The sequence below is a fragment of the Bos javanicus genome, chromosome 15 (assembly GCF_032452875.1).
Source record: "Bos javanicus breed banteng chromosome 15, ARS-OSU_banteng_1.0, whole genome shotgun sequence".
Classification (NCBI taxonomy): domain Eukaryota; kingdom Metazoa; phylum Chordata; class Mammalia; order Artiodactyla; family Bovidae; genus Bos; species Bos javanicus.
The window spans coordinates 29,143,553-29,171,489 of NC_083882.1; the positions used below are offsets into that span (position 1 = coordinate 29,143,553).

The following is a 27,937-nucleotide window of genomic DNA, read 5'->3' on the forward strand; positions in this document are numbered from 1 at the left end:
TCCCAAAGGAAGATGCTCACTGACCTCCTGTAGAGTTGCTTCTCTGATTTCCTGGTGGTGGTAGACCAAAGGAAACAATGTGTACGTAAGTGAGAATTTTCTGCACAGAGCCACAGTCCCCTGAGCCGTGTAGGGGAGATGTAGATAGAACCCACTCCTCCACTGAACTGAACGGGCCTAGTGAGAAATTCTAAACCAACAAGTGTTAGGCACACCTGGTATGCATTGTAAATAATGTAGAATAATTAATTATATCCTGGTCCTTACCCCCAGAAAGCCTGGAAAGGCAAGTTTATCCCAGGTGAAGCTGTCAGAGAATAGTAAACAGTAAGTAATACATTATTAAAGAGAAATAAACAGAAAGGCAAAGCATTAAATAAAAACTTACATACTCACCCTCATGATTGGTAAGCTGTGATCTTAAGAACTGAATGGTATACTCTGCATATCCCCAAGAAAGTGACAGACTCAAAACTGCTCAGTACTGTTTTCTCCTGTAACTCTCTCTACAGATATTATATGATGATATGATGTTTTGATTCCTCATGTGGAGAAAAACAAGTTATAAATTTGGGAGTAAAGTTTTCTGCTTGCTCAGTTTGCTTTCTGTCCTATTCATAGGATGAAGAATCCCCACCTAAGGGCCAAACTGGCTGAGGTGTTGGAAGCAGTGATGCCCCACATGGATCAGACCCCAAATCCTTTAGTATCCAGTGTCTTCCACCGGAAACGTGTGTTCTGCAACTTTCCCTATGCATCCCACCTTGCAGAAGCTCTCATCAAGGTCTTTGTGGACATTGAGTTTACAGGTAAAGCAATCTAGAACCAAGAAGCTAATGCATTGCTTAATCAGTTTTTAAATGGAAAATACCATAAGCCATCATTTACTGAATATCTACCATGTGCTACCTGATGCTAAGTGCTTTTTTCAGTGTTTCCTTGTCACCACCTTGTCAAAATTTCCTTGTCAAAAATACAGGAAAGTTTTACTGTATTATCCCTGTTTCCCTGTGAAGACATGGATACTTAAAAAAGATTATTTGTTTATGTCATACAACTAAGTGGTAGAATCAGATCTATCTCACTTTAAAAAAGAAAGACATATACTCTTAATAACTTTACTGTATTTTTTGATGGACTTCCCTGGTGGCTCAGACAGTAAAGTGTCCGCCTACAATGTGGGAGACCAGGTTCGATCCCTGGGTTGGGAAGATTCCCCTGGAGAAGGAAATGGCAACCCACTCCAGTACTCTTGCCTAGAAAATCCCATGGATGGAGAATTCTGGTAGTCTACAGTCCATGGGGTCGCAAAGAGTCGGACACGACTGATGGCTGTCCAGTTAAAACCTGAGTCTGTATATTTTTCTTGCCTCAAAATGACAGAATGGTGAAGAGTAAGACAGTGTACTGATTGACGTATTCTTTTACCTTGTCCAGACAGTCTTAACTCACCTAGTTTGTTAGATTAAGAATAACAGCAGGAAACATTGCCTAATTTCTCTCATGGCCTTTTGAGCTCTAACCTTGAGATGCTGTGTTTGAGTTAAGCATTACCCCATCTCAAGCAGTAAACAAGATAGCAAAGCAGTTATTTAAGACCCCTTTAAAGGGAGTGTCCTACCATCTGGTGATAAATACAGTTAACATTAAAGAGAGATTTAGCATTTTACTGACTGCTTTTCTGTATTAGAATTTGGACTTCGTTACTTGCTCACCTCTGAGACTTCGTTTCCTCATTTATAAAATGGGGTTGAAGTGATGATTGAGATAGTATATGTAAATTTTAATTTTATATATATACATATATATATATATATAAAAGAAGTTTCACAGTGAACATTGCAATTATTTTATGGCCACTACAACTCTTTGGTTGTAATACTAGAGGATGAATTATAAAATAATAATTATTTATTTGGCTGCTCAGGGTCTTAGTTGTGGCTTGCAGGATCTTCAGTCTTTGTTGTGGCGTGTGGAATCTTTAGTTGCAGCACGCAAACTCTTAACTGAGGCATGTGGGATCTAGTTCCCTGACCAAGGAATGAACCTGGGCTCCCTGCCTTGGGAATGCAGAGTCTTAGCAGTGGGCCACCAGGGAAATCCCGAGGGTGAATTATAATAACTTTTATTTTCTGAGAAAATAGAAGTTGAAAAAGATTTAAGAGACTTGCATTAAGTGGACCCAGAAGGAAAACCGAAGTCTTCTGACTCCAAATCCCACACTCCTCCTTTATTATTATGACCCAGCCTGTAGAGCTCTAGTGGTACCTTTGGCATGTCAAAAGCTGTACAAGCCTCAGATTTTCAGCTCCTGGCCTGATTTTTCAGAGTAATCAGGACCCAGTTGGCCCCAGAGCTGGGATGTTATCCATGAAGAATGTGGGGATTACTTCGTGGCCCATGCTGCACGTGGCTGTCACTGCCACAATGGCTAGCTCAGAGGCCTCATTCCGAGTCAGATAAGCACTCTATGTTTGGATGTGAAAGCATTTGTTTGCTTTGGCTTTTATTTTGCAGCTCAGTCCTCATCCTTTTCTGAGGTCTGTATCCTTTATATCTGTCTCCCTCTTGTTCTGTCGATAAGGAAATAAGTAAACACTTGGCTACAACTCTAGATCTTTATAAACTCCCAGGACTGGCTTTACCAGTATCCTTAACACATTCAGAATTTTCTAAAAATGGCTACACATAGACATAGTGCTTCCCCAGTGGCTCAGAGATAAAGAATCCACCTGCCAGTGCAGGAGACACAGGTTCAGTCCCTGGGTCAGGAAGATCCGTTGGAGAGAGGAAATGTCAACCCACTCCATCTTTCTTGCCTGGGAAATCCTATGGACAGAAGAGCCTGGTGGGCTACAGTATGTGGGGTCGCAAAGAGTTAGACAGGATTGATATCCATCTGTCCGCACATAGACATAAGCTCATATTCTTTCTCTAATGGCACTGGCTTTGCTGATGTTTTGCTCTACCTTACTCCAGGAGACCCCCATCAGTTTGAGCAGAAGTTTAATTACCGCCGCCCCATGTATCCCATCCTCAAGTACATGTGGGGAACAGATACCTATCGAGAGAGCATTAAGGTGAGAGTGTTTTTGTTGAAACCAAAACTGAGTTATCTTCGCTGCAGATAAGCCCCAGTGGGCTGTGATTCAAGACTAAACTGGTTTTCTCTTGGGCTGGGTCTTACAGGATTTGGCTGACTATGCCTCTAAGAATTTAGAAGCCATGAATCCCCCACTCTTCCTCCGCTTTCTTAACCTGCTAATGAATGATGCCATCTTCCTTCTGGATGAAGCCATACAGGTAAAACAAACAGATTTAACTGCTCTTATACCATCATACATACTTTTTACCTCTTAGTCATAACAGAGCAATCCTCATGCCCCAAGCACCTGTCTTGGACACCAAAATTTTGAAAGTAGTAATTACTGCCAACCTTGCCGTTTTAATTTGATAGATATTCTTCCATTAGAGACCAAGATCAAGGGTCATCGAAGCCTTACGAGCTAGGATGAGATTTTGGCAGAGTGGAAAAGAAAGTGTGAAAAAAGGCCAGACTGGCCCAACTAATCAGTCCAGCACTACAGAAAGAAATCAGAGAATCTTCATTCAGTTAGTGACTTTCAGCTTTCTTCCATTGCAAGACATTGGTAACAGTGACCAACTAAAGCAATGGTCCTTACCCCTCTTTCCTAAAAGACTCTGACTTTTATGCCACTATTTGAAAAAAGTCTCTGGTTTGGGTAATTTTTTTCACATAGAGACTCCAAATCATCAGTATTTTTCGTTTGTACACTGCTTCCCAAATCTTTAGCTCTATCTGAAACATGAGTTTTACTACATACACCAGAGGCCACTCAGCTCCTTCAGCTTAACCATCTCTTGTGGAGCTGCTACTTGCTCCTATAAAAATTCCCTTTATCTGCAACAGGTGTAAGACAGGGCAGTGACCCAGAGGGAGACAGAGCAGGTAAGTCATGAGGGTAGCCTGTCGGATAGCCCACACTGGCCTCGTGTTGATTAGCGGTCTCCCAGTAACTTGTATTTAAATTGTGAAAAAATGCTTCTGCTTTGATCATAATCCCATACTTGAAGATTTTTAGATCTGTTGCCTTAGAAAACAAGTCCTGTAATAAATAGACCTTTCTCGGCAAAAGCTATATAACAGAACAGATGACACAGATGGCATCTCCATGGGACTATAAGCATAACATGCTTGCTGCAACAGCAAGAGTGATGAGAAGTAGAGGGTTTTAAATATTTATGGTTCTCCTTCCAGACATCTTGCATATTTGATAGAGCTTTGTTTTTTCATAAGCAGTTTTGGGGGGTGGTTTTGTTTTCCTTCTTTCAGGACGGGGTCAACCTTTTTTCCCTGTAGCCTGTTTGCTTTTATCAATGTTTCATATACTGTTTATCCTCCTTTCTGTTTCATAGACTATAATATTTCCAGGGGAATAACCCATTACTCTCCCCAGACTGAAACAATGTTTCCACAGTTTCTTTTTTAAAAAAATTTTTAAAGGCTGTGCCATGCGGCATGTAGGATCTTAGTTTCCAAACCAGGAACCCATGGAAGCACAGAAACTTAAACAATGGACCACCAGGGAAATCTCTCCACAATTTCTTTTTAAACTTAATAGTCTCCTGTCTCTTCTGTAGTCCTTGGTTTTCCCAGCTTAGTGGACTAGATTTTAAATAGGACCTCTTAAATCTCATCTTCCTTTCAATACGCTTTGTCCTCTGATCCATTCCACCTCTGCTTTCTGTAGTATTTGAGCAAGATAAAGATTCAGCAAATTGAGAAGGACCGAGGTGAATGGGACAATCTGACTCCAGAAGCCCGCCGAGAGAAGGAGGCAGGCCTACAGATGTTTGGACAGTTAGCACGTTTCCATAACATCATGTCCAATGAAACAATCGGTACCCTTGCGTTTCTGACATCAGGTAAAGACACAACACACTGCTTTCCCCAAAAATGCAGTGGTTAAGATCTGCTTCAGTTGAGGGATCAGCCCCACTGAGGCTCTGGTGACCGTATCCTCCTCCACAGTCTGAGAGGAAGTGAATCACTAGAGAAGCTTCAGAAAGAATGTTGCCCATTGTTGACATGGAAATGAGGAAATGGTCACCCTCACACAGCTTCCAGAAGGCATGTTAGTGTCATTTTTCTTGAGGACAACATAGCCATATAAATATATCTGGGGATGTTTGTGTTAACTTGAAAAAATATCCTTGAACTCTTGTTAAATGTGGTAGATCAGAGACATTTATCTCCACTCCCTCTGTAGCTCCACTGTCCAGTTCAGTAGCCACTCACAACATGAGTCTGTCAAGCATTTAAACTGCAGCTAGTCAGAAATGAGATGTGCTGTAAGTAGAAAATACACACTGCAAAACTTTGTATCTAAAAGTAAAAACTTCCATTAATAATTTATATTGGTTATATATGAAATGGGGGCATCCCTAGTGGCTCTGATGGTAAAGAATCTCCCTGCAATGCAGGAGACCTGCGTTGGGAATATCCCCTGGAGAATCCCACTCCGGTATTCTTGTCTGGAAAATTGTGGACAGAGGAGCCTGGCGGGCTACAATCCATGAGGTCAGAGTTAAACACAACTGAGTGACTAAGCACACACACACACACATGAAATGACAACTAGGGATCACCAGGCATTTGAGAAAATCCTCTTAACACAAATAATAGCTGAAAACGCCCTCAGATATCTTTATAAGTCTCAGAGGGATGAAAGAAGATACAGCATACCTAAGACAAGAACAAAGAGGCAGTACCAGAGATTATCCAAGGAACAAGTTGAAAAAATACAACTTCAGAAATTTTGAAAAGTCAGTAGGACAGTTAGAAAATAAATTCAAGGAACTCTTCAACAAAAGCAGAACAGGAAAAAAAAAAAAAAAGGTGGAAATTAGAAGAGAAGAAAATATCAATCTAGAAAGTCTCAAAAGAGAAAAATGAAAGGGAGCGAAGAAATAATACCCTCCAAATTCCCCAAAACTAAGAGGTTCTAAATCAAAAGGAGCCCCCAAGTGCCCAACACAGGGAATCTTCAAGACCCCCACACTAAGGTATATCATTGAGGTATTTTAGAAAATCAGGGTAAAGAGGAGATTTTAAAAGGTCCCCAAGATGGAAATAAAAGCAAAAATAAACAAATGGGACCTGATTAACCTTAAAAGCTTCTGCACATCAAAGGAAACTATTACCAAGGTGAAAAGACAGCCTTCAGAATGGGAGAAAATAATAGCAAATGAAACAACCAACAAACAACTAATCTCAAAAATATACAAGCAACTCCTACAGCTCAACTCCAGAAAAATAAACGACCCAATCAAAAAATGGGTCAAAGAACTAAATAGACATTTCTCCAAAGAAGACATACAGATGGCTAACAAACACATGAAAAGATGCTCAACATCACTCATTATCAGAGAAATGCAAATCAAAACCACTATGAGGTACCATTTCACGCCAGTCAGAATGGCTGTGATCCAAAAGTCTACAAATAATAAATGCTGGAGAGGGTCTGGAGAAAAGGGAACCCTCTTACACTGTTGGTGGGAATGCAAACTAGTACAGCCACTATGGAGAACAGTGTGGAGATTCCTTAAAAAACTGGAAATAGAACTGCCTTATGATCCAGCAATCCCACTGCTGGGCATACACACTGAGGAAACCCGAAGGGAAAGAGACACGTGTACCCCAATGTTCATCGCAGCACTGTTTATAATAGCCAGGACATGGAAGCAACCTAGATGTCCATCAGCAGATGAATGGATAAGAAAGCTGTGGTACATATACACAATGGAGTATTACTCAGCCATTAAAAAGAATACATTTGAATCAGTTCTAATGAGGTGGATGAAACTGGAGCCTATTATACAGAGTGAAGTAAGCCAGAAGGAAAAACACCAATACAGTATACTAACGCATATATATGGAATTTAGAAAGATGGTAACAATAACCCGGTGTACGAGACAGCAAAAGAGACACTGATGTATAGAACAGTCTTATGGACTCTGGGAGAGGGAGAGGGTGGGAAGATTTGGGAGAATGGCATAGAAACATGTAAAACATCATGTAAGAAACGAGTTGCCAGTCCAAGTTCAATGCATGATACTGGATGCTTGGGGCTAGTGCACTGGGACGACCCAGAGGGATGGTATGGGGAGGGAGGAGGGAGGAGGGTTCAGGATGGGGAATACATGTATACCTGTGGCGGATTCATTTTGATATTTGGCAAAACTAATATAATTATGTAAAGTTTAAAAATAAAACAAAATTAGAAAAAAAAAAAAGGTCCCCAAGAAAAATCAGGTAATGTGCAATGGTTTAAGCGTCAAAATGTCTTCGAATATCACAACAGTGACATTTGAAGCTGTAACACAGTTCTGATGGAAAATTATCTTTTCAGCCTAGAATTCTATAGCCAGCCAAACCGTCAATCCTGTTTGAGGGTAAATGTAAGGAAATTTTCAGAGGTGATGATATCAAATTTACTTCCAGTGTACCCTTTCTTGAGAAGCTACAGAGAGATAAACATACTCCATCAAAATGAAGGAGGAAAGTGGAATCCCATAAGAGAGATGCAAAGGAAGTTCCCAGGCTGATGGTGGAGGTAGCTTGTGTGACCACCACACTATAGGCCTATAAAATTGGAGTCCAGATTGGAGTGATGAATGGAAACTTCCAAAAAACATCTCTGAAAACTGTTTTTTAGAATTCTGCATTTCTGGTGGAGAATTTAGAAAGATTTAATGATAGGTACTCTGAAAGTAAGCAAAAAAATGATTAAAATTTTTATTAAAAGTATACCCACTCAGCTCACTAGAGAGGAAATGGCAACCCACTCCAATATTCTTGCCTAGAGAATCCTGTGGACAGAGGAGCCTGGTGGGCTGCTGTCCATAGGCTTGCACAGTTGGACATGACTGAAGCGACTCAGCATGCATGCCTGCCTTGGAGAAGAAAATGGCAACCCACTCCAGTATTCTTGCCTGGAGAATCCCAGGGACAGAGGAGCCTGGTGGGCTGCAGTCTATGGGGTTGCACAGAGTCAGACACAACCCCAGCGACTTAGCAGCAGCAGCACTGTCCGCTGAAACAAGTTACAGAACAAAGAGGCCTCTACCCCAATTCCCAAGAAGTATCTTGAGTATGAAGTCTCTGAGTTGGGAGTTGTTAGGGGAAACACATTGACTGAAACTGCCTACCCTGGCCAGGCACCATAGTAGCAATTAGCGTGAGTTATTTTATGACAGGAGGTCCTGGTAAGGAGCATGGAACTAAACTACCACCAACCGGAAGAATTTGAGAAAGGTCAAAAGGAGATGCCACGTGCCCTACCCCCTCCAAGAATCCTTCTCCCTGGCATCCATCTTGGCTAAGCAATGCATGTGCCACCAGGAAGGACCCTGAGTCAGAATGATGGGCCAGAGAAAACCCAGGAACTAATCTCATCACCATAAAACCTGAGACTATGAGCCACATGGCAGAGCAGTCGTCCTGGGTTCCCTTACCCTCCTGCTCTCCACCCATGCACCCCTTTCCAATTATCTTGCTATATCAGCAAAAAAAAGGTATGTATGTATATATGTGTATATATATATATATAATTATTACTTTATATAATTTTTAGAATACTGTGTGGCTCTGTTGTAAGTGATATCTTCACGCTCTTAATGAAAAATTAAATTATTTCTCCAAAGATCTGTTTATATATTAGGGAAATTTATATTAGGAGAAGAGGGACAAGAATATGAACTAAACTCTCACCAGTAGTAGAGTCAATATATAATGACTAAAATGGAAAAATTAAGAACCAGCAATACTAAACAAGCTGTACTCTACTTGGCTTGTTGCACTTGGCATGTATGTATTTTGGAATTAGTGACCTAGCAGTCAGTTTCTTACAAATTTGTTATAGGATATAATAAGTCTAAAAGGTGTATGTATACACACTGAAGTTCATTAATTAGTATAATACTTTTAACAGGAAAATATTTAAAACAATCATAATATCCAGCAACAAAGATAGAGTAAATAAATAATTCATGCTGCAATCATATTGGTGGTTGTTGCTGCTGCTGCTGCTGCTGCTAAGTCGCTTCAGTTGTGTCCGACTCTGTGCAACCCCATAGACGGCAGCCCACCAGGCTCCCCCGTCCCTGGGATTCTCCAGGCAAGAAGACTGGAGTGGGTTGCCATTTCCTTCTCCAATACATGAAAGTGAAAAGTGAAAGTGAAGTCGCTCAGTCATGTCCGACCCTTCGAGACCCCATGGACTGCAGCCCACCAGGCTCCTCCATCCATGGGATTTTCCAGGCAAGAGTACTGGAGTGGGATGCCATTAAGGGTATAAATCATCACTGTCGTATAGTACCTTATATGATTGTTGTTTATTTGCTGTATCATGTCCAACTCTTTACCGCCAATGTAGCCAACAAGGCTCCTCTGTCCATGGGATTTCCCAGCCAAGAATACTAGAGTGGGTTGCCATTTCCTTTTCCAGGGGATCTTCCCAACCCAGGGATCAAACTCACCTCTCCTGCTTAGGAGGCAGATTCTTTTCCACTGAGCCACCTGGGAAGCCGACTTTATGTGATAGAAATGTGTAAATCTATACTGTCCAATACTACCACTACTGGCCACACGTGACCATTGAACACTTGCTATGTGGCTAGTGTACCTGAGAAACTGGAGTGTTCTACTTAGTTTTGGTTATTTTAAATAGCCACATGTGGCTCGTGGCTGCCATGTTGGACAGCACAGGAACCTATAAATGAAAGATATTTATGATACTGTTAATGAAAAAAGTATATATGATAATCACTTTGTTTTAAAAATGTATGTGTGTGTAAATATGGACAGAAAAGCTAGGACATATTAGCAAAATGTAACTAGTGTTTACTCTGAGTGGTTGTTTTTGTATTTTGTTTGCTTTGCTTATCTAATATTTTCTAATATTACTGCAGTGAAAATGTATTTCAAAAAAAGCAGTCCCCAGAGGTCTCTAAGTAAAACTCTCTGCCATGCTATGCTAAGTCACTTCAGTCGTGTCCAACTCTGTGCGACCCCATAGATGGCAGCCACCAGGCTCCCCGTCCCTGGGATTCTCCAGGCAAGAACACTGGAGTGGGTTGCCATTTCCTTCTCCAATGCATGAAAGTGAAAAGTGAAAGTGAAGTCGCTCAGTCGTGTCTGACTCTTAGCGACCCCATGGACTGCAGCCTACCAGGCTCCTCCATCCATGGGATTTTCCAGGCAAAAGTACTGGAGTGGGGTGCCATTGCCTTCTCCGAGTAAAACTCTAGGACACAGTAAATTGAAGATTTCTAGTGGATTGGGTTTTCACAGGCTTTGGCTTTTTTTCCAGAGATCAAGTCCCTCTTTGTGCATCCTTTCCTGGCCGAGCGCATCATCTCCATGCTGAACTACTTCCTGCAGCACCTGGTTGGCCCCAAGATGGGGGCCTTAAAAGTCAAGGATTTCAGTGAATTTGACTTCAAACCCCAGCAGCTCGTTTCAGATATCTGCACCATCTACTTAAATCTTGGGTACCTGAGATTTAAATGGGGCAGGCCAGAGGGTTTGCTCATGTTTTAACTGGGGGTTTTGCTAATAGAATGAAATAACTAGCTGGTAATTATGTGGAAGTAGAAAAGATTTGTTTCTAGTTGGCTGACGAAGTAGTCTTCTGCAGTTTTAAATCATGAGATTTCGTATGACCTGTGGGATGTTATTTAGAATTTCCAGTATTCTGCCTTGATCTGTTCAAAGATAAACTTTACTAATTGTTTCATTGTTTGGAAAAGCAGTACTTTTTTTTTCTTTTTTTTTTAAACCAGTATATTTTTATGGTCACCGGGTACTTAATAAGACTTCTTTCCTAAAAATTAGAAGAGGTCATTCTATAACAAAAGAACATTCATGATACCTAAGTAATGGGGAACTCTGTTCCTCAAGCCCTCCGTTATTGCCCTCTTTGATCTACCCTCTGATGCTTAGTTTCTTTCTGATTCTGACCTTCCAGGGATGAGGAGAATTTCTGTGCCACTGTGCCCAAGGATGGCCGTTCCTATTCCCCAACTCTCTTTGCACAGACAGTCCGAGTCCTGAAGAAAATAAATAAGCCTGGGAATATGATTGTGGCTTTCAGCAACTTAGCAGAGAGAATCAAGGTGAGGAGGATAATTTGCTTATTAACATGTTCAATAAAAATCATGTTGTCATCTCAGCTGTTTTGCTTTTTTACCCAACTTCATGGGGGGAAAGAGCATTGTGTTGAGAAAATATAAATGAATGAATCCTCCTGGCCAGTCGATAAGTAAAACGACCATATTCTTTAATAGTAATATTCTTTTCAATACGAAGGTGAGCACAGAAAAATAAGCTTCTGCTAAAAGAAAAGAATTAACAGATTTTTAATAGGTTGTTTTTATGAAAACTTCTCTGTACAAGGTTACCAATAGATTTGAAAATCTGTGATATTAACGCAGAACTTTTTAGAATAGAATTCAAGATTGGTAGCTTCTGGTCATTGATTTTTATTGATTTTTCTCTGTTCTCTGTAAATGGCTTATATAGGAATAGCCATACATTTTAAAGATTAAAATACTATATTGTACTCAGCTAATTCTTTTGGTGGGAGCAGCCTCATTAACAATTATGAAAAAGGAAAAATTATGGCAGAGTCTAATGGAAAACCTTCCTAATTGATAACAGTCTTCCCTTCATTGAGTTACTTTTTTATTGAATTGGGCTTCATCTTTGCCTAGAGTTTAGGTAGATGGATCCCTGAGGAGCTAGAGTCATGAAGGAATCAAATGCTGAAGGCACTTTTAAATTCCTATACCTGTTTGTACCTAAAACCGGAAACTGCTTTTCATACACAGACTGCATGAATGGCTCTGTAATTATGCAAATAAGAACCCCGGCAACCTCGCATCCCCTTACAACAGAGCTGTTGTCGGAAGTATGGATGTCGTCTGTGGTGTTTTGTTTTGTTTTGTTCCCTGTTAACACTTAAACTCATTTCCAGTCATGACCACTAGCAGCTGAGCCAAACTGACTGAAGACTCAGAGTTGGGGCTAAATGTTAAATTTGCTCCTGTAACATCCATCTTGGCTTGTTTAGACCATAAAGCTAAAAATTATTCCTATCTCTGTACAGGGTTATTAATGACCCCTTAAGACTAGGGAATCGTCACAGAGCATTTTGAACTCAGCTGCTTCTGTTAATTCCCCCTAACTGGCTGGTTCTTACGCTCAGTCCCTAGCAGACCTCCAACAGCAGGAAGAGGAGACCTATGCTGATGCCTGCGATGAGTTCCTGGACCCCATCATGAGCACACTGATGTCTGACCCTGTGGTGCTGCCGTCCTCCAGAGTGACTGTGGACAGATCCACCATTGCCAGACATTTGCTCAGGTGAGCCAGCCCCCAGAAGCAGCCTCAGGAGTACACATGTACCTTTATCTGCTGTCATCTTTTTCTCCCACTGCAGTACTGTGCACCCAGTAGGTACCCCAGATTGTTCGTTTATTAACGTGCTGTGTGGAGGAGGCATTTTGGTGGAAGTGTATCACTTGAGTGTTAAGGATGTCAACATCCAATATAAGACACTCTGTTAAGAAATGCTGGCGCTAACCTTACCTCTTCTTCCTCAAGGAAATGATTCCTATCAATATTTATTAGAAAATATGTCAACCTGGAGTATAAGTTGATTGGAAATTGTGGCTCAGCTAGTAAAGAATCCACCTGCAGTGTGGGAGACCTGGGTTCAATCCCTGGATTGGGAAGATCCCCTGGAAAAGGGAAAGGCTACCCACTCCAGTATTCTGGCCTGGAGAATTCCATAGACTGTATAGTCCATGGGATTGCAAAGAGTCAGGCACGACTGAGCAACCTTCACTTTCAATTTTAGTTGTAAAAATATAAAAGACAAGTTATTTGGGTTTTTTTGTTTTTAATTCAGGTTTTACACTCATCATATGGGAGTACCGACATTCTGCTCCAGCTGTTAGACTCAGCCATGGTGACTTCAAGTTTTCCTCAGCCTACCTTCTCTAAGTACAACATTAGATAGAAATGGGTCCTGGGAGACTCTGCCTATTTAAAATGAAGTTATATAAGCTGACCAGATCTAGGGAAATAATATTTTTTAAATATTGGAAAAAAGGATGTTTTGCTTGATGGTTTGTGATTAAGCACTCACTATATGCATGATGCTGTGCTGGGCAGTATGTCTTTTCCAAAGTGTCACTGAGAATTTATATTTTTATTGTGGCTTCAGAATACAGAAAGAAGATATATTAGCCTTTAAAATATGTTATAAATCATCTTACCTGGGAGGAAGCCATAATCTGCATTAGTTGAAGAGTAGTCGGTTAACTAAATCAAGTGTCAGTCTACAAAGCTTTATCCTTTAACGTCTTATACTGTTTCAGGAGTCTGTCACTAAAACTCCAAACAGCTCTTTATGCTGACATGATTGTACAGGGTCTCTGTCTTAGGGAAATGGAATCAAATACCATCTGAAGAGTGAGGCTTTCCTGGTGGCTCAGATGGTAAAGCATCTGCCTACAATGCAGGAGCCACAGGTTCCATCCCTGGGTCAGGAAGATCCCTTGGAGAAGGGAATGGCTACCCACTCCAGTACTCTTGCCTGGAGAATTCCATGGACAGAGGAGCCTGGCAAGCTACAGTTCATGGGGTCACAAAAAGTCAGACACAACTGAGCAGCTAACACACACACACACACCCCCACACACACACCCCCCCCCCCGACACACACACACACCCCCATCTGAAGAGCATTGTTGAGATAATGTTTGTTAAGCAGAGAGACAAAGTAAGTAAATAATCTGCAAAGAAACCTCTTCCGAATCACTCTCTCTCTTATCCCATTCTTTCTAACCTCAAGCTGGCACTTGATTCAGAATCAGAGACAAAGTAAGTAAATAATCTGCAAAGAAACCTCTTCCGAATCACTCTCTCTCTTATCTCATTCTTTCTAACCTCAAGCTGGCACTTGATTCAGAATCAGAGTAATACCCTCTAGCTTCAGTCTGAGGGTGAGATGCCTAGGTGTTCTGTTTTTGGCTGAGGATGTGAGAACTTACAGAAATAACCCCGTCTCCTTTTTTCTCTTTGTCCCAGTGACCAAACAGATCCCTTTAACCGTAGTCCCCTCACCATGGACCAGATCCGGCCAAACACAGAACTAAAAGAAAAAATTCAACGGTGGCTCGCAGAGAGGAAACAACAACAGAAGGAGCAACTTGAATAAATACTATGACCTAAGCAAACCAAAAACCAACCCCAGAGTGTAGATAAACAGTTGTGGTTTCTCTCTTTCTGGTTCTCTTCCTTTCCTTTTTCTTGACTTTTATTTTTTACTTTTTTTCCCCTTTACTGAATTAGAGAACTGCTCTTGCTCAAATTATGATAATTAAAATTCCTAAGAACTTTACAATGCACCTAGCTTACAGGAAATTATACTTCTTATAGCATCACCACATTTAGAAATCACTAATTTTTACCTTTTGTTATCTCTTCCTGTTCCTTCTCCCTTTTCCTTCCTTAAATTATATTAACTTCAGCTATTAAAACCTCCCGCCTCCTTACTATTTCTTCTCCAAGAACTGCTCAAACATCTTTGGTGAGCACTGCTTTTAAGTATATGATATCACATATTTCAGTGACAGCTGGTATCAGAAAGTCCTGTGTTATCAAGGTACTTACTAGTCTTCATGACCCAGACTTCAGCCCCTTTCCTTGTTACAGCTCTACACTGTTACAGAATAACTTTTTATATAAAAGCAGATACCTTGATGTTTGAGTAGATTTTTTTAATAAGATGACAGATGAGATGAAAATAGGAATCTTATGCAACTTCGGTGGGTAGCTCTCAGTTTTGTGTTCTCTTCTAACTCAGAGATGCCTTGGAGGGCAAACACTCCTCCGTGGAGTTGTCATTACACAGGAAACTTAGCCCTATGATATTTTTAGGAGGATTGGTAGAACAAATTTGCAGTTTTGACACTTTATTCAGAAAACTCCAAGGTGAAAAAAGAAGGCTGTTGGGGCCCTTTTTATTTACTGGAAATCAAGGACCAGGCTTGTGTAGAAAAGTTAGGCAACAAATATTGTAACCAATGAGACATGTCATTTCAAGACACTAATATCAGCAGTGTATCTGTGTGTATATATATATACACACACACACCATGTACTTTTTTATATTGGCCTAGTGTAATACAGAGAACCACTTTATATTGTCTCTTCCGTGGTAAGATGTATGCAGTATGTGGCCGTGTTTACTAACATTTACTCTAGACAGAATTCTGAGACTGTAAAATGTATATAGTTCATGTTCGTTTGGACTTATGACCTGATAAGAGCTGCTTCTAACTCAGCCTTAGGTCATCAATTAACAGAATAGGAATTTGAGCACAACCGTGTCCACAAGCCATTTTAAATATCCACTTAGCCCTAAATAGTTATTTAGCAGGTGGATGGGCCCCTCACTTTACAAGTTGAGCTTGAGCTCCCTACTAAATCGTGCAGCTTAACATGCCGAGTAAGTCTCATTCCCCTATGGACTGTCTATACCAGTATCCCTCTAAACCCGAAAGTACAACTAGCAAGAGTGATATGATCTAGAAGTAGAGGTCATTGCTTCACTTCAAGGACATTATTGTTAACCATAGCCTCTTTCAAATAAGACGGTAGTTTTATGGTAATCCAATACAAGTTGTTATAAGCAGTCCTTGATGTGTTTTTGATGGTTCCAGCAGGAAACTCTGAAGTTAGAGGGCATCCCACACTAGATAAAAAATAGATGTTGCCTGTCAACTGTGCTTATAACTGAAAAAGGCAGTCCAGGACTCTCACAAATACTAGAACGTATGCTACTAAATCAGTGTGTTCCCTGGGCCTCTAAGGCACAGGTTGACAGGATTTGTTTATTTTCTGAAAATGAGCTTCATTTCCTATTTATTATCTTCTACTTCTCTGAGAATGAACTGTATAAAATAAGCTTCAGTCTACTTGCATTTATCTTCTAAACCCAATCAAATAGGATATTTTTACTTTTAAAAGAAGTGAGGAAAAGACCAGAGTTTTATAGGAGAAAGGAAGGAAAAAACGGGCACAAAACCTCAGAAGGCAGCTGTTCCCAGCAGCTTTCTAGTTAACAACCTAATGCTGCCTCTTGTATCTGTGTCTGTATTCCACTTCTGTATTAAGTCTTCAGATTGTAAGTCTTTTCTGGCAATTTTTTTTAAAGCTCTTTTCCTGAAACTTTTTATGAGTGGCTGTGGCACCATGAATGCTGCTGAATATCTTTTAACTCATCACAAAGGCAAGTGCATAGCTTAAGGCCACTGTGGGTAAGGAAACCAAGTGTCCTCTGTGCCTTTTTCCTTTCCTTGACATAATTCAAGAACATCGCAAAAATGAGACTAAAACATTCTCATCTTGGTACATGGTGCATATGGACACTTGGAAGCTTAAAGAGGGGTGGTGGTATCTAGAACTCAGAAGCAAGCTCTAAATCTATTAGAGCAGACTTTCTGACATACCTAGCTTTATGTGTTGACTTTGCTAGAGTATGATAGAAAAATGAAGACTCTTTAATCAGCTCTAGTATTGCTTACTAAGAGGGTAATACTAAACTTGGAAAATTATTTAAGTAGGCTTTATCAAGCAATCTGGATTTGTTTGTTTTTAATATAGTTTTTAATGGATATGTGAAAACCGAAAGAAACTTAAAAGGTTTTTTTTTTTTAATGGTGCAGGTGAAGGTGCCAGTTGCTATTTGGTATCACACTCTACAAAAGCTTCATTACTTTATTTGATGCTGGTTGCTAAGCAGCCATTGCACAGAGCATAAGTCTACTGGGTGCCTTTACAAGCCAGAGGCTGATGCTGCACTGTTGATGTCGTGTGAGGAAATAATGCACATGCTCTAACTGGTAAACAGGAAAAAGAACCTGGAAACAAAGAAAATGAACAAAATGACAAAAAGATTGATTGAAATAAAACTTGATCAACATAACTATTTTGAAACATTCCAGGAAGGTTACTTCTTGTCAAACTTGCCTGGGGGTGTTTGTTCAAAGCTTGTATTTAATAAATGAACATCTGACTTAAAACCTTTGTTATCATTTCCTTTATTACAGTATTAAAAATCTAGGAGCAGTTTCAGAAATCCCTCTGAAAATTTACAGGGCTCTCAACATTACTTTTTTTAAAAAGTGGTAACAAATGTCTGGCCTGGCTGACCTAACCTGACTTACCAGGCCTCGAGACCCTGGAGTTATCTTCAGATGAGTCTCGGGGCATGTGTTTTCCTAAGCAGATCACTTTTGGCTTCACTTTTTTTCATCTGGCCTAAAGCCCAGGTCTTTTTTTTTTTTTTTTTGCCTTGGCCACACTGCAGCATGTGGAATCTCGGTTTGCTAACCAGGGATTGAACCCTTGCCCCTTGCATTGGAAGCTCAGAGTCTTAACCACTGGACTACCAGGGAAGTCCCCCAGGTCCTTCATTCTAATCATTCACTATCAAGTTCCACTTTCTTGCCCCTTGTTTCGGTACCCCTGCTATGCAAAACCTCAGCCCAGATTAACCCAAGCATTCCCCTCTGCTCCAGTATCCCAGCCAGACTACTGTTGGAGATAAATAACACCATCTTTAGAGTGGTACAACCGAAGACTTGTCACTAATGTTCCCTAACGACCCTTCTGTGTGTCCTTAACTTCAACAGCTAGTCCAAATTTCAACCTCTTAAATTTTCTCCCACCCTCCCCCTTGCCCTTCACACTCGGGTGACCTTGCCTTCTACTTCATAGCCTGCAGAATTTCCACTTTCAAAACTTCATCATCCCATCTGTGGAAAAGGTCCCAAGACTCCAAGGCTAATCACTCCAACTTTACTTCGGTCTCATTCAGAATCTTCTCAATCCCACTTCTCCATCTTCAATCTCCATTGATTTCCTATCACTCATATTTGGTTTTCTGACCATTATCCCTTTATAGCCATATTTCTTCACTCATTCACTCTGGCTTCTATCCTAATTGTTTGAACCTGCTCTAGTTAATGTTTCTATATAGCTACGTTAATTTTTTTTTGTATTTTATTTTATTTTTAAACTTTACATAATTGTATTAGTTTTGCCAAATATCAAAATGAATCCGCCACAGGTATACATATGTTCCCCATCCTGAACCCTCCTCCCTCCCCATACCATCCCTCTGGGTCGTCCCAGTGCACTAGCCCCAAGTATCCAGTATCGTGCATCGAACCTGGACTGGCAACTCGTTTCTTACATGATATTTTACATGTTTCTATGCCATTCTCCCAAATCTTCCCACCCTCTCCCTCTCCCACAGAGTCCATAAGACTCTTCTATACATCAGTGTCTCTTTTGCTGTCTCGTACACCGGGTTATTGTTACCATCTTTCTAAATTCCATATATATGCGTTAGTATACTGTATTGGTGTTGTTCCTTCTGGCTTACTTCACTCTAGAGTACTAGGCAACTGAATCACTCCTTTGCTGAAGCACTGTCCTGACTCCTTGATAGCACTCTGATTTTTCATTTCACCTCTAACTATTCCATCAGAGTTTTACTTCTATTTACGCTTCCCCGGGTACATTACTTATTCTATTTTCTTCATCGAAGGTCACATCCCTACGTGTATCTTTTCTTCCAGTCATAATAACCGCAAAGTTCAGCTCTATAGTACATAGCTATTCCATTGTATATCAACCCAAGGATCCCTTCCTCTAAGAAATCTTCCCACATCAGCACCACACATAATCCTGTACTAATGCCTCTTCTGTTTCCATTGCCACCTTTTCAAATCCCAACGCTGCCACTCAATAGCTCTGTAGCCATTTATTTACCAATGCCGGTCTTAAGTGAGGCCACACAGGCTTTCTTTAAATTCCAAAAAAGCTGACAGACTGGAGGCCCTAGGTAAATGTGATTTTGTCCCTTGTATCTGCACAGTTCCTTGCGGCTGGTTAGGGAATTAGGGGAACTGGATTCCAATCCTGATACAGGAGTCAAGGGAGAAAGGGATTACAAAAGGTCAACTAAAGGCAATGGGCTGAGTCAGGTGACAAGTTGTGGCGCCTGCTCCGCCCCTAACTTTACGTGTCTGGTCTAGGACCCTCTCTGCCTTTGTAAGACGAGTACGTTGGCCTAGAAAAACTGCAGCGGTGCCTTCCGGCCCTAACTCGTCTCGTTCTCTCAAAAAAGCTGCAGACCTACCCCAAACACCCGAGGTCTGCGCCTCGGGCTGCCCGGGAGGCGCACGGCGCATGCGCATTCCCTCCTCGTGCCGGCCTCCCGGACCTCTGCGAGCGGCTGCCCAGAGAAATGCCTGCTTCTCCGCGGAACTCCGTTGTATTTTACGTGCTCTCTGATCTCATCTTCTCGTACCCACTTTCTCCTCTGTGACTAAAGAAAAGAAACTGGCCCACTGGATGCCGGAAAGACAGTGGGACACCTAAATATCTCGTACCGGCGCGGAAAGGGGAGGCCTGACCTTGGAAGCGGACCGGGGTCCTGAGGCAGGTCCTTCCAGGCCGGTGACATTCAGCCGGCCAGTCGGGGTGACGGGCTCTCCGTCCTAGGACCATGGCCCAGTTTGTCCGTAACCTCGCGGAAAAGGCCCCGGCGCTGGTCAACGGTGAGCGGGGGCGTCAGCCAGCCGGCACGGGTAGCCGGGCAGGCGCCGGGGAGGCCTGCGAGGGCCGGAGGAGAGGACTCGAGCGGCCGGAGGGAGCCGCCGCTGGCCGGGCCTGAAGTGAGGAGGGAGGGGTGGGGTGAGGTGAGGGAGAAGACAGATTTACGGTTCTTTTCTACCTTTCCGCTGGCCAGGCCTGCGGCTTGGGTTCTCTCTGCTACCCAGAGGTTCTGAACTCTGACCGCGACCGTGAGGGGAGGGAATGTGCAGACAGCCGGGGTTGCCCATCTGCAGCCGCCATGACGCCCTTCGACCTCCAGGAGGAGGAATACGGAAGGGATGGCTTTTTTGCGAGAGCGAGGGAGACGGCGGGCAGAAACACGTGAAAGCGTGGAAATAACGGTCCCATCCTCTTGTCTGCTTCTCACTGGAGTATTTGGAAGGCTGCAGAATTTCTAAGGATGGATGACCTTCGAAACATTGCCTTTGCTTTTTATTTTGACCAGATACTGAAATGCTTCCCCTTTAAGGAAATTTTTAGGTGGAACTGAGCATTACGGTCGAGTATTCCTGCTCCGGTAAACACAGAAAGGGATATGTGTAAACAGTAATGTTTATTATCACTGCTTAGCGTTCGTGGGGATACTCTGAAAAAGCTGAATGCGTCCTTCACGGGTGGAACGCTGTATTGGAGAACAACCCTGAATAGTCATACCCCAGAATGGTAGTCTTCTCAGTAAATATTTCATGTCTGCAAGCTGTTCATTTTATCCCCCAAATGAGATCACTTAAGTAGACGGAAGCTTCTTCGCTATGTGCTGTATGTGCTGTATTCTAGTAAGTGGTTGAAACACAGATCTCTGAATGGCTTTCGCTCAGATTTGATTATGGAAGTAAATAGAATGAATTTTTTAATACGTGTGAATTTTTGAACCTATTTTACTGCGATCGGTATTTTCTTATTCATTGTCTCCTCCGTTTTCTTCATCAGCAGTGGAACAATGAGTTACTGAAGGCCTGACAGTGTCAGATACTATAAATACTTGATCCTCTCCTACAGAAACCCATGGTCCACTACTATTACTATCAGTTTACACACTTTACCAAAGAACTTACGTTTGCAACTTGACTAAGATAAAGCTCTACTTTTTTACATAATACAAGGAGAAGTAGTAGTGGCTTCATTATTTGGACTTTATGGATGATTTGAGGCTAATATTTATAATCACAAATTTCAGATGGATTTTTTACCCTCCTTCCATGGCTTTCACTGGAGAGGGCAATGGCAACCCACTCCAGTATTTTTGCCTGGAGAATCCCATAGACGGAGGAGCCTGATGAGCTACAGTCCACGGATCAGGTCGCAAAGAATCAGACACGACTGAGCGACTTCACTTTCACTTTCCATGGCTTTCACATCTTTTTGGTGGAGCATCTTGGGGAATTGCAAACTAATTTTAATAATAATTTACAAAAAGAAAAGTAATGTGAAGATAATTTTAATTGTGAGCTATATCAACCATTTCCTCTATTATTATGAATAATTTAAAGATAAGCGTTGTTATCCTTTCAGAAGTACTCAGGAGAACTCAACTGGGCCAGAATGTTAAAGTGGAGCTGCTTTGTCACTTAACTCTATGGTATTAATGTTAAATGTCTAAAAAAATTACTGATTTTATCTGTTAATTCTCCTGGAGGACAAAGAAGCTTACAAAAATAAGTAATTTTTTTGATCGGACTTCCCCAAAAAAGATCATAGAGTCTGGGGATTTTTGTTTTTATTTTTTTTCCTACTTACTAAACTTGAGACTTTATTTGGATTTCACCAGCTTTTCCAGTTAATCTCTTTATGTTCCAGGAGCCAATACAGGGTACTGCAGTGCAATGAGTTGTCAGTCTCCCTAGTCTCCTGTGTATGTGACAGTTTCCCAATCTTTCCTTACCTTTCATGACCTTGACAGTCTCAAGGTATTTATGTAGGTCTCTGTCTAGGTATCTGTCCTATAAAGATGTTCCGCGATTTGGATTTGTCTGGTGTTCTTGTCATAATGAGTCTGGAGCTATGGATTTTTTTTCTTTTTTCTCTTTTTCTTTTTTTGTCTGTACCTCGTGGCTTGGGGGAATCTTAGTTCCGAGACCAGGGAGACCTGCGCCCCCTGCAGAGGAAACGTGGCATCTTGATCACTAAGCCCCCAGGGAAGCTCCATGGAGCTATGGATTTTGAGAAAGAATACCACAGACGCGAAGCCCCCTAATCACATGTCAGGATGCATCAACAAGTGATATCCGTACGTGCTCACTAGTGCAGTTAGCTCTCACCACTTGGTTAAGGCAGTTTCACTAAGTTTCTCCTAAAGGTACTATTTTTTCCTTTCCATACTCTGTTCTTTAGAAAAAAGTAACTAAATTGGGGGAGGCAGAGTCAGGATTCTATCTCCTCTAGGAGGGAATATCTACATATATTTAAATAGAATTTCTTCTGTGAGAAAGATATGTCTGTTCCCCGTTAGTTAATATTTGTTCAGTCCATACTGTATGGACTCAGGTACATTTATTTCATACCTTGTACCTCCAGTAGTACATTATTTATTTTGTTGCTCAGGTTGTTCCAGCTTTGGCCATTGAGAACCCTGTCAGTTTGGCACTTCTGCCCCTTTGACATCCCCCTGTACTTTCCAGTACTGTGAGATAATTGCAGCTTTTTCTCCTGCCATGCCAAATGACCTGTAGGATCTTAATTCCCCTACAGGGATTGAACCTGGGCCCCATCAAGCACTGAGTCCTGACATCTGGACTGCCAGGAAATTTCCCAGACTCATGTATTTCCTGCCCCAGCCTTAGAATTTGCCCTTTCTCCAAGGACCCCTAGTTCCTTTTATTGGACAATTGCATTTTGAAGCTAAGATCTAGATACTGGGTATGTTCCTTGCTACTCGACTGTGTTAATCACCCTTTACTCACAGAATATAAGTTCTAAGACCGCTGACAGATGTCTAAAACTACAGATAGTACTAAATGTTAGTTTTTTCCTATAATACCTATGATAAATTTTAATCTATAAATTAGGCACAGTAAGAGATTAACAACAATAATAAACTAGAACAATTGTAATAAAATACTGTGATAAAGGGCTTCAGGGCTTCAAGCCACAGGAATTCCCTTGTGGCTCAGGAGGTAAAGAATCCACCTGCAGTGTGGGAGACCTGGGTTCTATCCCTGGGTCAGGATTATCCCCTGGAGAAGGAAATGGCAACCCAATCCAGTATTGCTGGGAAATACCATGGACAGAGGAGCATGGCAGGCTACAGTGCATGGGGTCGAAGAGTCAAACACGACTGAGTGACTAACACTGCAATAAAAGTTATGTGGACATGGGCTCTCTCTCTCAAAATATCTTTTTGTACTGAGGCAGTGGCACCCCACTCCAGTACTCTTGCCTGGAAAATCCCATTGGTGGAGGAGCCTGGTGGGCTGCAGTCCATGGAGTCGCTAAGAGTCGGACACGACTGAGCAACTTCACTTTCACTTTTCACTTTCATGCATTGGAGAAGGAAATGGCAACCCACTCCAGTGTTCTTGCCTGGAGAATCCCAGGGACAGGGGAGCCTGGTGGGCTGCCGTCTATGGGGTTCCACAGAGTCAGACACGACTGAAGCAACTTAGCAGCAGCAGCAGCACCCTTCTTGTGAGTGAGATGTTATGTGTATGTGATGGGATGAGGTGAGGAGCATGATGTAGGCATTGTGATGTCACATTAGAATGGAGCAGCATGAGATTCCATCATACTTAAGGCATACAATTTAAAACTTAGAGATTATTTCTGAAATTTTCCACGTAATATTTACAGACAGTAAAACTAGAAAGCAAAATCACAGATAAGGGGGGATGGCTGTACTAGAATATCATTGCCTGTAGGCCCTGACAGTGGACAAGGAGGTATCTGTATATAGGTATTTCTCTACTAATAAGAAAATTACATGCCAGTAAAATTATCACAAGTTGAGAATATTGTAAGTTGAAAATGGATGTGTTACACCTATTCCGCCAAACATCGTAACTTAGCCTAGCCTACCTTAATCTTGGAATACTTAGATTAGCCTACAGTTCAGCAGAATCCCCTACCATAAGGCCTGTTTTTATTTAAAAAAAAAATCTGATTATCTTATGGAATTTATTGAGTACTGTATTGAAAGTGAAAAAACAGAATGTGTGTTGGTTGTTTACCCCCATAACACATGACTGACTGTCAACTGCAGCTTGCTGCCAGTACCCAGCATTGAAATAGCATTACAAGAAAGCATGGTACCCCTGTGGCTAGCCTGGGAAAAGATGAAAATTCAAGATTCATTTTTACTGATTGTGTATCACTTTCACGTTGTAAATTGAACCATCTGAAATTGGGGACCATCTGTATACTCACCCATGGGTGTGTAGACACACACAGTTGATCATTGAACAATGTGGGGGTTAGGGACACTGACCCCCATGCAATTGAAAATCCTAATATAACTTTACAGTTGGCCCTCCATATCCACAGTTGCACATCCATTCATTCAACTAACCTCAGATTATGAAATACCGTATTACATATTTATTGAAAAACATCCACATATAAGTGGACCCACACAGTTCAAACACATGTTGTTGAAAGGTCAACTGTAATTGTTTCTATATCGATCCACCTGTATATCAACTAAACATGAATTCATACTGAATGTCTCCAACTCTAATCCAGTACCACTGGATATGTTTTTCCCTCATCTAAAACTCCTCTATTTTAGTAAGAAACCTAGCTGCCATCATCCACCATTCATTGACATTTTTGTTCATCCCTTGTATACATGTAAAAGCAGTCTCAAACTTTTTAACCTATGCTCCCTGAGAAGCAAATTTACTAACTTAAGTACAGTGTTTGTATGCATTGTACTGATTTGTTTGTATTTTTTAAGAGTATTATATCTGTGTGTTGAAGATAATTTTTTTTTCCAAGTGTTTCAGTAATTTTATTTTATTTTTTTATTTTATTTTTAAACTACATAATTGTATTAGTTTTGCCAAATATCAAAATGAATCCATCACAGGTATACATGTGCTCCCCATCCTGAACCCTCCTCCCTCCCCATACCATCCCTCTGGGTCGTCCCAGTGCACCAGCCCCAAGCATCCAGTATCGTGCATCGAACCTGAAGACAGTTTGTTGACTGTTAAGACTTTGTTCTCCTTGATAACACCATTTTACAGGCATTGGCAGTTCTATTTAGAATTCTCTCTTAGAGCTTTGTGTTTGCTTGAAGATTTACCCATGGCCCTAAGCCAGAGGATGATGGAAATAGTAATTTTAAGAGTAGCGAAATATCTAAATACAGGCAGTTAATAATAGGGGAAGTGCCAGGAGCTTTGGATTATCAGTCTTTGAACAGCAGACACTTGATGGATGCTTATGTATTTGTGCAGTTTTTATTATGCTGTCTTGTAATTTTTTATGTGAAATACCTTTCTCCTCCTGAATCACTATCATAGTCTCCCATCTAACCTCATTAAAAATCTTTTTTTTTCCTGCAATAGTAAATACTGTTTACTATTACTGAGGAATTTCAGTTTAATAACAGATTCAAGTTTTGGCTGTTCCTAACAATACATGTAGGTTTTATTTTTACTATTTGTGGTATTTTGAAGGAAGAGCAGCTGTGCTTTTGTTAATCCAGCACATTGATGAGGATACCCAAAATGGGTACTAATTGGTATAATTCCATCTGGATTTGTGGCCAATATTGTGACAAGTTTTAATCTTATTCCTAAGGGTGCCATTCTACTTAGTTTCTTCCCTCCCCTTCACCACTTCCCCCCAATTTTTTGTCTCTACAGGAAAATATGGTTACATTGCTGCTCTTTTCTTGTTTTTGAATCCAACTCTAGTAACTTTGTAGTTAACTAGATTTGCCATTAATAAATGAAGTACCAGTATTCTGGTACTGGCCACTGGTGAGGTCCTGGCATAATTGGATGTGCTTATAGCTGCCTGCTTGACTGAACTGGCTTGTGACACAGGTGTTCTGTATCTTTAAAAGCCTCTGGTTACCAGGGAGCAGCTTTGACTTTTCACACCGGGTGCACATTTGGTATAAGCAGTGAATGAATGTGATGCATGAATAAATATTTGTGTCCAGCCCACACATCTGCTTCTTTCGGTCTCTAGTGAGTTCATCCTGGTGTTTTGTTTTGTTTTGTTTTCCAGCTGCTGTGACTTACTCGAAGCCTCGATTGGCCACGTTTTGGTACTATGCCAAGGTTGAGCTGGTTCCTCCAACCCCTGCTGAGATCCCTACAGCAATTCAGAGCTTGAAAAAAATTATCAACAGTGCTAAAACCGGTAGCTTCAAACAGCTCACTGTTAAGGTAACTATGGGCTAAATGAAAACGTATGTGCGTACAGAAAATGTCTTCCCTTGGGATTTCTCTGATTGTTTTGATTAATATATGTATTTTTCAGTGAGGCTGGGACCAGCATAATGAGAGATGATCTCTTTTTTGACTGCAGAGAAAGATATTTACCTTTCTAACTTTGTCATCTGGGTTGAAATAATTGGACTGTTTTATGTCTTATATTCTTAATAATTTTATAATGAAGAAGTGGTTTTTTACTGGGTAGCTTTTTTTTGTTTCCTATTTGGGGTTAGTGCATTAAAATAGGATGACTTGCTTTGTTGATTCTGTACTTTTTTGTCTGTAGTCCTAAAACTTTCCCCAATTTGGCCAAAAGATTTCTTGGACTATATCACAATCAGGTAACTAACACTCATGGGACATAAAAACACCAAAACCTAGAAGCATATGATATGAAAAGTGGAGATAAAATCTAAAGACCATAAAATTAGAATTTGCAGGCTTCCTTGGCAGACTGATGGTTAAAACTCCATACTCCCAGTGTCGGATGCACAGATTCGATTCCTGATCAGGAAACTAAGATCCCATATGCCTCTCGGCACACTCCCCCCACCACCATCCCCCCAAAAAAGAATTGGAACTGGGATTTTATGTTTGCTTGATCTAAGCACAGGATACAAAAAGCCGAAATAAATTATTGCTGACTTTAGAACCTGCGTTCTAGAAAATATATTTGTTTTTCAAGAGATTTCCAGTATTTCTGGTTTCATTTGAAGGGGAAAATTCACTTCCACGTGCTAAAAGAAAAAGGCCCGATTTTGTTGTGGAAAGATTTTGTTTTTCAACTTGAGTTTCAAGATCCATATTTGTGCTTGTATGAAACACTGTTTTCTGTAACTGTGTACATTTTCTGAAACTGAGTAACTGCTGAATACCTGGAAAGAATTAAACCAAATAATAAATGAATAAAAATGATGTCTAAAGGGAAAGAGAGAATACTTCATCTTGCAACAGATTTTCTTTGGCCAGACAGAAATGTCTGTTCAGAGACTTGCCTTCCTATAGCCATCCTTTCATATGAATGCCCTTTCTAAATGTGGCAGCTATTTCCAGGATGTGGGTTGTTTCAGGGCTCATAAAGTGTCTCATAAACTAATAATGAAAGGGTTAAGTCAGTTCAGGTCTTCAAAGAATGCTTTGAAAGAATTTATAAGCTCTGGACTACTTACCTTACATAATTGAAAGTTCAAGGGTTCTCAGCAGTTAAAGTTAACATCAGTAATTCTTGACTTTGACTAAAACTGCCCTCTAATTTGAATAGCAACCTTATATTCTCTGTCACTTAATCCTGGAAAAGAATAGTTTTAAATATATAAGGAAAAAAAAGTACATTAAAATTTGTGCTTCTTTTTTCAGGAAGCTCTACTGAATGGTTTGGTGGCCACTGAGGTGTGGATGTGGTTTTATGTTGGCGAGATCATAGGCAAGCGTGGCATCATTGGCTATGATGTTTGAAGACCAATTTTTAACATGTGATTATATTTGCTTTATTATTCAAGTGTTCTTGGACCACGTGTGAGCAGACTGCTATTTGAATAAAATAAGACAATGTGTCAGAATCAGTGTTTCTCTATCACACGCTACATGGAAGGTCACAGTTTCTCTTGACATTAAGTTGGTTTGTCTTTCGCTTTAATATATTAATACGGTTCTAAATGCATGCCTTTGCTTAGCCTGCAATTGGAAAAGATATATATGAGTACACCAACCTGGTACCTGTATAAATGAGGTTAACTTTATTCTGAAAGCTTGAAATAAATGATATTTAAG

At 40.8% G+C, this 27,937-nt stretch overlaps 2 protein-coding genes across 3 annotated transcripts in view; both read left to right on the forward strand.

The window, feature by feature from the left end:
• Window positions 1-17,179, forward strand: part of UBE4A (ubiquitination factor E4A) — a 42,893-nt gene extending 25,714 nt beyond the window's left edge. Inside the window, exons 13-21 of one of the 2 annotated variants that reach the window (XM_061440473.1) lie at window positions 622-809; window positions 2,980-3,080; window positions 3,190-3,303; window positions 4,773-4,947; window positions 10,396-10,576; window positions 11,053-11,200; window positions 12,292-12,449; window positions 12,997-13,056; window positions 14,181-14,269. In XM_061440473.1, the coding sequence (XP_061296457.1) occupies window positions 622-809; window positions 2,980-3,080; window positions 3,190-3,303; window positions 4,773-4,947; window positions 10,396-10,576; window positions 11,053-11,200; window positions 12,292-12,449; window positions 12,997-13,045 (1,114 nt within the window). In that variant the 3' untranslated portion in view covers window positions 13,046-13,056; window positions 14,181-14,269. Of the gene's footprint in view, window positions 1-621; window positions 810-2,979; window positions 3,081-3,189; window positions 3,304-4,772; window positions 4,948-10,395; window positions 10,577-11,052; window positions 11,201-12,291; window positions 12,450-12,996; window positions 13,057-14,180 lie in introns of both variants that reach the window. The other variant, XM_061440472.1, reaches the window with a different exon arrangement.
• Window positions 17,180-19,191: 2,012 nt separating this feature from the next.
• Window positions 19,192-27,726, forward strand: ATP5MG (ATP synthase membrane subunit g). The gene is made up of 3 exons (XM_061440487.1): window positions 19,192-19,726; window positions 25,959-26,119; window positions 27,524-27,726. The coding sequence occupies exons 1-3, from the start codon at window positions 19,675-19,677 to the stop codon at window positions 27,620-27,622; spliced, it is 312 nt and encodes a 103-aa protein (XP_061296471.1). The 5' UTR covers window positions 19,192-19,674; the 3' UTR covers window positions 27,623-27,726.
• The last annotated feature ends 211 nt before the right edge of the window (window positions 27,727-27,937 follow it).

What these genes read in the sequence shown, in the direction of transcription:
- ATP5MG (XM_061440487.1), top strand. Translation starts at nt 19,675, where the DNA reads ATGGCCCAGTTTGTCCGTAACCTCGCGGAAAAGGCCCCGGCGCTGGTC. An exon ending in GGCCCCGGCGCTGGTCAACG is followed by an intron (nt 19,727 to 25,958) that starts GTGAGCGGGGGC and finishes TTTGTTTTCCAG; the next exon opens with CTGCTGTGACTTACTCGAAG. An exon ending in TCAAACAGCTCACTGTTAAG is followed by an intron (nt 26,120 to 27,523) that starts GTAACTATGGGC and finishes TTCTTTTTTCAG; the next exon opens with GAAGCTCTACTGAATGGTTT.